We start from the raw sequence: 10,938 nt of genomic DNA on the forward strand, positions 1-10,938 counted from the left end.
AAGGGTATGAACTGATGACCTGGAAAGATCTCCAGAATAACATTGTTCAGTGAAAAACAGCAAGTTGCAGAACTTAAGGTTCTGCTTGATTTTAAAAACATCGTGTGTATTTAAAAATACATAGTAAAAGGTCTGGAAGGACACACATCACACTGCTCTCAGTGATTACCTTAGAGGGTGGTCAAAGGGAAACTAAAAAATTCATAATTGCTTTCTTGTTGCAGATTTAACTGTAAAATTTTGAGATTTTAATTATAATATAAAAATGTAAAGGTCATGTTATCAAGTGCCCGGGATATTTTTAGGTATTTTAGAGTTGTATATGCTATATATTGTTAGATAATGTTTAAAAACTCTTACCTTAAATGGATATCTACAATGAGATTTTTATTTTAGAGAATCTACTTATAATAGGCTCTAGTCTGTCTTATTCAATAGACTTCAGTTCATACTCAGCACATTATTTACCCCTTAGTCATGTGCTGTTGTGCTTCTGATAGTTCTTCCAGTAGCAACAAGAGAATTGCTTTGGCCCATCCTAACTCTCCTGGTGAGGACCTTCTGTTACCAAGGATGTGCACCACTTGTGCCAGCCTGCTTTAGGCTGGGAGTGCTATGGAAGGGGTAAGGGGAGTCAGGCCATTTCTAACTCAAGTTCTGCTGTCTGCCATTTATCACCTTCATGAGTATTGGGAAGAAAGCTTAAAGAACATTGTAAAACAGGCGTGACTTTTATTTTATGATAAAACTATATCCTTTGGTTTGTAGGTAAGGTCTCTACAAGCTTGGCAGCAGATGATGGATCAGCGTCTAAGTTCCTGGCGTACTGATGTTCCTCCTGTATCAAGTACTCTAGTGCCATGTAAGCCTCCGTTACTCACCCAAAGTCAGGAGCCCTCTTCTGATCAAAATCCTGACTGGTTTATTGAGCCTGATGAGGCTCCTCAAGAGAAATCCTTACCAGAATTTCCAGACTCTGGTTTTCATTCTTCCCTAACAGAGCAAGTTCACTGTTTGCAGGATTCTTTGGATTTTGAAAAAAGTTCCACAGAAGGCAGTGAAAGTTCCATAATGGGGAATTCCATTGACACAGTCAAATACGGCAAAGAGTCTGATGTAGGGGATGTTAGCGATGAACATGGTGAATGGAGTAAGGAGAGTTTAAACAACGAGCAGGATAATAGTCTACTTGAGCAGTATTTAACTTCAGTTCAACAGCTAGAAGATGCTGAGGAGAGGACAAATTTGGAGGAAGGCACAGGAGATAGTAAGCTTCATATTGCTCCTTCCCCTGAAAAGTTAGATGCCTTGTCTGACAGCACTTCTGTAGATGATTCTCATGGCATATCTCCTGCTTTGCAAGATGAAATCAGCCAGGCACCAGAAAATTGTAAATTAAATGCTGAAGTTCAAGGGCAACAGTCAGACTGTGAGTCCGCATTTCAGGTACTGCATGTTGGTATTACTGTGTAGCATGTGTGGTTGCTTGGGAAGCACAAATCTACTTTTACCATTTTCACTTGCCCTTTTTTTTTTTTTTTTGAAGGGGACTATCATCCCCATTTTGTTACTATTTGTATAGAATTTGTATTCTTGTCTCATGTTTTCCATATTCTAGATCCTGAGCTGACTCTTTGTTTTGATTTTGTGAGCTCTTAGTTGTAATCTATCAAACAATGTTTATATTGAAAGCTATGTGCACTTTATTTCCCAACAACTGAATTGCATCAACAGTGTTCCTGTTTTTCAATGTACTCATTGCCTTTCAAAAACAAACTAGAATATCTTCAAGAAAATAGAACAATTTACCTTAAAGGTATAAATAAGAGAATTTAGATTTTTCTGTATGTCAGGAGATTAATTATGTAGTAAGGAATACAGTTTGTTAAAGTGAATATAAATGAACTCCAGAGATTTTCCAGCCTCCTTGGAATAAGAACATATATTTCTAAGCCTTTCCCCTTTCCCTCCCTTATGAGTCAAGGAAAGCCTTCTTATCAGCAAATAGGGAGAAAAAGTAAGATTAGAGGATTTTTCAGAGGAAAACGATTAAATCGTCTCGTGGAAAACTTTAATGTCATGTATTAGTTTTAACATATGAAGCAAAGTGTTCCATCTAGCATTAAAATCAAGCTTATTTAAAGAGACAATACAAGAATTTTCTCTTAGATATGAGGAGAGCAGATGCTAGGTTCCATTCACTTGGAATAATGTCACAGCAGACATTGTCTTTTCATTCAGTGCTTTTTTACCCTACAGATAACCGTTTCTGTGCCAACATACTATGTTCATCTTCTCTGATCCTGCTTTATATTTGCTTATGTATTTCAGCAGAAGGTCCATGGCCATTTACTTCATTTTTTGACCTCTGCCTCATAGTGAAGAACATTTAAAATAGTATTAGTGATAGAATATGAATGACTTTTTTTAAAGGACTATTTTCTAAACAAATTTCTGAAAAAGTGCCACATTTGGAAGACAGTTTAATGGTGGCTAAGAAAAAATAAACCTCACTTATTTCTTGTTAAGAAGAATATAGATCAGTAGCTTCAGGAAGAGATGATAATATTGTGTTTGAGTGTTATGGATGGATGCATTTGCAAATCAAGGAAGTTTGGTATTTTAATCTTTGAGAATGTTAAAGTATCCTTGAACTACACTATCTGATTTCCCCCGATCTCTGGACATACAACTATTTAAAACTATGGCAATACTTAAGTGTTCTCTAAATTTAGGTGCTAAATATCAAAATTCATTTTTCTGTTACAGTCACTAGATCTCCTTCTTTGAAGTTATATAAAATAATAACTTCTGATCCTTCACTAATAAAGTCAGGGATCACATGTTATACTTTGTTGATAGTTAGGAACATTTCTCCAGTGTGGGTAAAATGTATTTTTCTCTGTTTATAAATATGTAGCACTCAGGTTGAGAAGACTTGTATTTCATTCTCAGAAATCCAGAATCTTTTGAAAAGGAAATATTTTCTGTCTCTTCTAAATCAAACAGTCGTCTTACATTGAAAATTTTCCCTAGTGAAGCATGTGTAACATTGAATGCATGTTAATAAAAATAGAATTTTTTACTTTTTGAATAATGCTAATTATCTTTTATGAGTGATTTTGAATTTCTTCTTAAATATACCCTATTTTTCTATTTTACAGTTAAGTGCCTCATTTGCTGCCCATAGTTAGACACAGAAAAACCAACTTGCACTGCACTAATACTAAAGTGCTGTTCATGGAAAATTAATTTCTCATAAAAGTTCCTGAAATGTCATGGTTCAGTATTGCCTACGTAGGTTTCTGCTGACAACTTTTGCCCCTTTTCTGAGAAATGGCAAAACACACCTAAATTCACTTGAACATCAGCATTTGTCAGCAAGATTTCCTTTTTTACCTTTCCCTTGTTTTTCTAGCCCATAAATAGCATTAGTGTACTTTTATTTTAAACTTGGCAGATTATGATAAGGCTTAATGTTTTGCTCTTCATTTGATAGAACTTTACTAGTGTTTTGAAGTGCAAGAATATTAAGTAGACCCCTACCTTAACTGTACAGATCATTTTGGATGTAGATAGAATGAAAATGATGTAAATTAGAATGCAAGAAAACTGTGGCATAGACTTAATATATTTTAATAGGTTTTACAGTGTAATTTAAAATACCTTATGTAAGATATTTGATGTTATCTCTATGGGCAGTGCATTGGTCTGGCTAGAGAGAATGGGTCTAGTAAAGTTTGGGAAGTTGAACTTTAACATGGTCTTTGTGTTTTTTCTTATAGGAGATTAGTTTAGCTGTGCTACTTTAGTTCGTATCCATTTTATTGCTGTATGGAAAATTCAATGAGCTATTCTTCCAGAAACACAGAATCCTACCATGTGAAAATTGGAAGGAATTTTAGAGATTATCTGTTCTAATCTCTTTGTTTTAAAGATGAAACTAAGGCACAGAAAAGTTAAGTAACTTGTTTGATGTTATAGCTAGTTAGTTGTAATAAACTGAAAACTTAAGAATTATTGTATTCCAAAACTTATCATACACTATTAATTTTACATTTAGTGAGTCCGTAGGAAAATCTTTTTGAAAGAGAAAAAACCCAAAACTTCTAACAGAGCTTGAACTCTACCACTTGAAGCAAAATTGCTCATAGAAAAAGGCTAAGTCATTAAGAACTCTTAAGTAAATTTTCTCCAAGAAATGTGATTTAATTCAAATGGTTTTTAAATGTTTTATTTATTTTTTTTTTGAGGAACAGAGCATGAGTGGGGGAGGGGCAGAGGAGAGGGGACAGGATCGAAGCAGGTTCCATGCTGACCTCAGTGAGCCACCCAGGTGCCCCTAATTTAAATAGTTTTTAAAGATCAGTCATAGAAATTAAAAATTTTGAAGAACAATTGCATCTTGGAGTACATTTATTTCATGGAAAAATATAACAGGTTGCGGAGATATCTAAGATTTTCTAGTGAGATCCTGAGTTTGTTTATATTTCATCTTCAGTTTTACAGAACAACAGATGTCAGAGTTTTAAAATGTCCCATCATGATAATTGATATAAACACAATATAGTTTGGTTTTATAAGCTTAAATATGAAAGGCCTCATAATATGCATGTTTTAGGGAAATATTTAACCCCACACTTGTTTGCATATATGGAAATAACTTTATTCTTAAATAATGTGGGTACCATTCTTGAGTGTGGATTTTTCTTTTATTTTTGTTTTGGGTTATTTTAAATATGTAAACACTGTATTAGTATTTTCCTGTTATCTACTTAATACAAGTCTAGTTTTACTTTTATAAGTATTTTCAGAAACAATATGAGCTTAAGATAGTATATTATCTCCTTGGTACTTTTTTGGTGCAGATTCTTAGATTTGGATTTATAACAATAATATAAACTATAAAACCTTTTTTTTTCTGGAGTAAAAAGGGAAAGTATAGCATGAGTGTGATCAGTTTCCCATTCATAAATGAAAAGAAAAAGACTTAATTTTTAATGTATATCTTTATTTTGCCATGTACCTTATTAATGATATTTATTATATTGTAATATTTTAACTTCTAAAATATGTGATTCTTTTGTTCATAAAAATGAACATTCTAAATATTTCTGGTGATATTGCTTACACTGATCAAACCTATTGTGCCATATTAAAAATAAAAGTCAAGTAAACAAAGCAGTTCTCACAGTCTTGGAGTAAAATAGATAGTCTTTTTAAAATGAGGTGCATTTTATTTGTGAATGAGTAGAAATCATACTATATTTTCATTCCTTAATTGAAATAGTAGATAGCAGGAATCTCTCAGTAGTGGCTTTGTTCATTTTCCAGTTAAATTTCTTTAAGCGTTTTGTGATAATTTTAATGTTGACAATAAGAGTTTAAAAATAATTTGAGTTTAGACCATTTTTAGATTTCTCTTTAATTTTGTTTTAGAAATAGATGATTTAAAGTGGTTATGATCTGTTTTATGAAGGCTTAATATTTTGTATTGTACTTATTTAATTTGTATTTGAGTCTCTAATTCTAAATAAAAAGTTTGTACATTTGTTTGAGTGATTCATCTGTTTATTATAGTGATTAGTAGTAATGGTTGTTATTCATTGTGTTTATAATTAATGGGTAATTAAAATTCAGAACAAATTGCAGATAGAATTCTAAGAAAGATCTACAGTATAGTTGTTATATAAGTGAGTTTACAGTAATACAGTCCTAGCCTTATGAATATGGATAGGAAATGAAAGAAAAGCTAGTTTAGTAGTTTTATTTGGTATAGATTTCATTGCTTCCAGGTAATGGGTAGAGAAAAGCAGATTATCCTCACAGATCACAGATGACACTGTCAGATACTGTTGAAACCTGGTGCTGAAAGTGTTAGGGAGCGAATGAGTAAGTAGAGCACAAACCGTCTCATTTGACACAAATGGGACCTGTAGTTGGTTGGTGTTATGGACTGAATTATAGCCCCTGCTAAAATTCATGTGTTGAAGCCCTCCCAATGTGACTGTGTTTGGAGATAAGATCTTCAAGGAGGTAATTAAGGTTAAATAAGGTCATAAGGAAGGGGTCTTAATCCAATAGGACTGGTGTACTGTAAGAAGAGGAAGAGACACAAGATACTCTCTGTGCATGCCCAGAGGAAAGGCCACTTTGAGGACACGATGAGAAGGCAGCCACCTGGAACCCAGGACGAGAGAGCTCAACAGAAACCAACCTGCTGAGACCTAGATCTTGGAATTCCAGCCTCCAGAAATATGAGAAAATAAATTTCTATTGTTTAAGCCACTCAATCAGTGGTACTTTGTTATGCAAGCCTGAGCAGACTAGTACAGTTGGATAATCAAAATTTGGTTAGGGCAGGGAATCATAAAAAATTACATACACACTTTAAAAATTTAATTGAGATATAAATGATATAGAGTGAACTGCATGTATTTAAAGTGGACAATTTAAGGGGTGCCTGGCTTGCTCCGTTGGGAGAGCAAGCGACTCTTGATCTCTGGGGTGTGAGTTCAAGAGCCATGTTGGGCATGAAGCCTACTTAAAAAATAAAGTGGTGGGGCGCCTGGGTGGCGCAGTCGGTTAAGCGTCCGACTTCAGCCAGGTCACAATCTCGCGGTCCGTGAGTTCGAGCCCCGTGTCAGGCTCTGGGCTGATGGCTCAGAGCCTGGAGCCTGCTTCCGATTCTGTGTCTCCCTCTCTCTCTGCCCCTCCCCCGTTCATGCTCTGTCTCTCTCTGTCTCAAAAATAAATAAACGTTAAAAAATAAAATAAAATAAAAAAAATAAAGTGGACAATTTAATAAATTTTGACACTTTTACATGCCTATAAAACCATCACAACAATCAAGATAATGAACATATTCACCCCTCAAAAGATTCTTCATTTCCTTCACAACCCCTCTTATTTTTGATTTCTTTTACTCGGCATGATTATTTGGGAATTATCTGATAGTTCATTCCATTTTACTGCTGAGTATAGTATTCCATTGTATGTACTTGTTGCATTTTTTCTTTTAATTTAAAAGTTTTTCCAGCCTTATTGAAAAGTGTTGACATATTGTGTGAGTTTAAGATATATGGCATGATGACTTGATATACGTATATATTACAAAATGTTTACCAGCTAAGGTTAGTTAACATATCCATCACCTCACCTAGTTTTACAATTGTATGTGTGTCTGTTGAGAACATTTAAGATGTATTCTCTTAGCAACTTTCAAAGAGTTTTATGGTATCAGGTCTTATGCCTAAGTCTAATCCATTTGGAGTTAATTTTTGAGAGTGGTATAATTCAGAGGTCCAGTTTCATTCTTTGGCATATGAATATTCAGTTTTCCTGGCACCATTTATTGAAGAGACTATCCTTTTCCTATTGGGTATTCTTTGTTCTGTCGAATATTAGTTCACCATCTTTGCATGGGTTTATTTCTGAGCTCTTGACTCTGTTCTATTGGTCTATGTGTTTGTTTTTATGCCAGTTATCATACTGTTTTGGTTACTATAGTTTTGTAATATGGTTTGAAATCTGGAAATGTGATGCCTCCCACTTTGTTGGTCTTTTTCAGCTTTGGCTATTTGGGGTCTATTGTGTTTTTATATGAATCTTAGGAATGCTTTTTCTATTTCTGTAAAAAAAAAAATGCCATTGGAATCTTGATAGGGATTGCATTCAATCTGTAGGTGGCTCTGGATAGTATAGGCATTTTAACAATATTAATTCTTACAACCCATGAACACAAGATCCCTTTCTATTTATTTGTATCTTCCTCAATTTCTTTCATGATGACTTTTAGTTTTCAGTGTAAAGATCTTTTCTCTCCTTGGTTAAATTTATTCGTAAGTATTTTATTGTTTTTGATGCTATTGTGAATGGGATTATTTTCTTTATTTCTTTTTCAGGTGATTTGTTTTTAGTTTTAGAAAAACAACTTATTTTTCTACTATGCTCGTTTTGTATCCTGCAGCTTGACTGAATTCATTGAATTGTTCTGACAGTTTTTTGGTAGACTATAGGATTTCATATGCAAACAGACATTTTTACTTCTTTCTGACTTGGTTGCTTTATTTCTTTTTCCTGCCTGATTGCACTGACTAGGACTTCCAGTGTTATGTTAAATAGGAATGGTGAGAGTAGGCACCCTTGTTCCTGATCTTATTGGAAAAGCTTTCAGCTTTTCACCATTGAGTATGGTGCATCTTGTCATATGTGGCCTTTGTTATGTTGATGTCAATCTATTGAGAATTTTTATCATAAATGGATGCAGATTTTCTCAAATGCTTTTTCTGCATCTGTTCAGATGATCTTACAACTTTTGTCTTGCAATGCATCCCATTTATTGATTTGTGTATGTTGAACCACACTTGCATGCTATATGATCCCCTTTAATGTACTTTTGAATTTGGTTTGCTCGTATTATGTTGAAGAAATATGAATCTATATTCATCAGGAATATTGGCCTGTCTTTTTTTGTAGTGTCTGGCTTTGGTATCACTGTAATGCCAGCTTTATAAAATCAGTTTGGGAGTGTTCCCTCCTCTTTGCTTTTTTGAGAAGAGTTTGAAAGGATTGCCATTAATTTTTTAAATGTTTGGTAGACTTCATCAGTGAAACCTTTTGGTCCTGGGCTTTTCTTTGTTGGAAGATTTTTGATTACTGATTTAATCTCCTTACTCATTATTGGTCTGTTCAGATTTCTTTCTGATTTGCTCTTGGTAGGTTGTATGTTTCTAGGAATTTCTCCATTTCTTCTAAGTTTTCTAATTTGTTTGTTGGTGTATAATTGTTTATAGTTATCTCATGATCCTTTGTATGGTATCAGTTGTAATATCTCTCCTTTCATTTATAATTTTATTTATTTGGCCCTCTATCTTTTTTTTTTTAATGTTTATTTATTTTTGAGAGAGAGTGAGAGTAGGGAAGAGGCAAAGAGAAAGGGGGAGAGATAATCCCAAGCAGGCTCCATGCTCAGAGTGTAGCCCCATGGGATACCATGACTTTGGAATCATGACCTGAGCTGAAATCAAGAGGAGGATGCTCAACCAACTGAGCTACCTGAGCACCCCTGGCCCTCTATCTTTTTTCTTGGTTAGTAGAGCCAAAGGTTTGTCAGTTTTGTTTATCTTTTCAAAAAGCCAGCTCTTAGTTTATTAATCTTTTCTATTCTTCTCCTGTTCTCTATTTCATTTATTTATGTTCTAATCTTTATTATTTCCTTCTTTGGTTAACTTTGGGTTTAGTTTGTTCTTTTTCTAATTTCTTGAGGTGTAACATTGGGCTGTTTGAGATCTTGTTTTTTTCCTGATGTAAATGCATTTATCACTGTAAACTTCCCTTTGAGAGCTGCCTTTTTAAAAATTTCTTTAAAGCCATTAAATTTTTTTGTTTCATCAACTTAAAAAATGTTTATTATTACTTTAAAAAATATTGTCAATACAATACAGTGTATGCGCATAGTTATAAAATAACTCTCCTGCCCTGTCCTTTTCTCCCTACCCCTGAGTTATCTCTTCTGGTATTAATTAACTTCAGTATACTGTTTTCACTTGATCCCTAAGTTTTAGACATTTTCTACTGACTTCCTTTTATGATAATTAAGGACTTGGCTCTGTACCACCCTCCAAATTTCTTCCTTTTCTTTGAATAATGGCCATAATTTTAGTAAAGTCAGAATTCAGTTAAAGAATTTTTTTAATGTTTACTTTTGAGAGAGAGAGAGAGAGCAAGTGGAGTAGGGGCAGAGAGACAGAAGGAGACACAGAATCTGAAGCAGGCTTCAGGCTCTGAGCTGTCAGCACAGAGCCTGACACTAGGCTTGAATTCACAAACCGTGAGATCATGACCTGAGCCAAAGTCGGATGCTTAACCGACTAAGCCACCCAGGCACCCCTAGAATTCAGTTTTTATATTATTATTATGTAAGTAAATATATTTTACTGTATAGGCTACTATTATACTATGATCGCCTTTCCTTTCTTGTATTTTTATTTTATTATTTTTAATGGGATTTTCCCCCCTTATTCATTTATTTTTATTTATTATTATTTTTAATTTTACATCCACGTTAGTTAACATATAGTGTAATAATGAATAAAATAGAATAGAATGGAATAGAATTTAGTGATTCATCACTTATATATAACACCCAGTGCTCATCCCAACAAGTGTCTAATGCTCTTTGACCATTTAGCCCTCCCCCCACCCAGTACCCCTCCAGCAACCCTCAGTTTGTTCTCTGTATTTAAGAATCTCTTATGGTTTGTCTCCCTCTCTGTTTTTATATTATTTTTGCTTCCCTTCCTTTATATTCATCTGTTTTGTATCTTAAATTCCTCATATGAGTGAAGTCATATGATATTTGTCTTTCTCTGACTTATTTCTCTTAGCATAATACACTCTAGTTTCATCCATGTTGTTGCAAATGGCGATTTCATTCTTTTTGGTTGCTGAGTAATATTCCATTGTATATATCCATATATACTACATCTTCTTTATCCATTCATCAGTTGATGGACATTTGGGCTCTTTCCATACTTTGGCTGTTGTTGATAGTGCTGCTATAAACATTGCGGTGCATGTGTCCCCTTCAAAACAACACTCCGGTATCCTTTGGATAAATACCTAGCAGTGCAATTGCTGGGTCGTAAGGTAGTTCTATTTTTATTTTTTTGAGGAACTTCCATACTGTTTTCCAGAGTGGCTGCACCAGTTTGCATACACACCAGAAGTGCAAAAGAGTTCCTCTTTCTCCACATCCTCACCAACATCTGTTGTTGCCTGAGATGTTAATTGGTGAGGTGGTATCTCATTGTGCTTTTGATTTGTATTTCCCTGATGATGAGTGATGTTTAGTATTTTTTCATGTGTCTGTTAGCCATCTGAATGTCTTCTTTGGAAAAGTGTCTATTCATGTCTTTTGCCCATTTCTTCACTGGA

General features: G+C 34.2%; 1 protein-coding gene across 2 annotated transcripts in view; it reads left to right on the forward strand.

Annotated features, from left to right (window-relative positions):
* Positions 1-5,552, forward strand: part of CEP97 (centrosomal protein 97) — a 30,305-nt gene extending 24,753 nt beyond the window's left edge. Inside the window, exon 11 of one of the 2 annotated variants that reach the window (XM_045501877.1) lies at positions 769-5,552. In XM_045501877.1, coding sequence (XP_045357833.1) covers positions 769-1,473 — 705 coding nt within the window. In that variant the 3' untranslated portion in view covers positions 1,474-5,552. The remainder of the gene's footprint in view (positions 1-768) is intronic. The other variant, XM_045501878.1, reaches the window with a different exon arrangement.
* Positions 5,553-10,938: the final 5,386 nt, after the last annotated feature.

Source organism: Leopardus geoffroyi, chromosome C2 (genome assembly GCF_018350155.1).
Source record: "Leopardus geoffroyi isolate Oge1 chromosome C2, O.geoffroyi_Oge1_pat1.0, whole genome shotgun sequence".
Lineage (NCBI taxonomy): Eukaryota > Metazoa > Chordata > Mammalia > Carnivora > Felidae > Leopardus > Leopardus geoffroyi.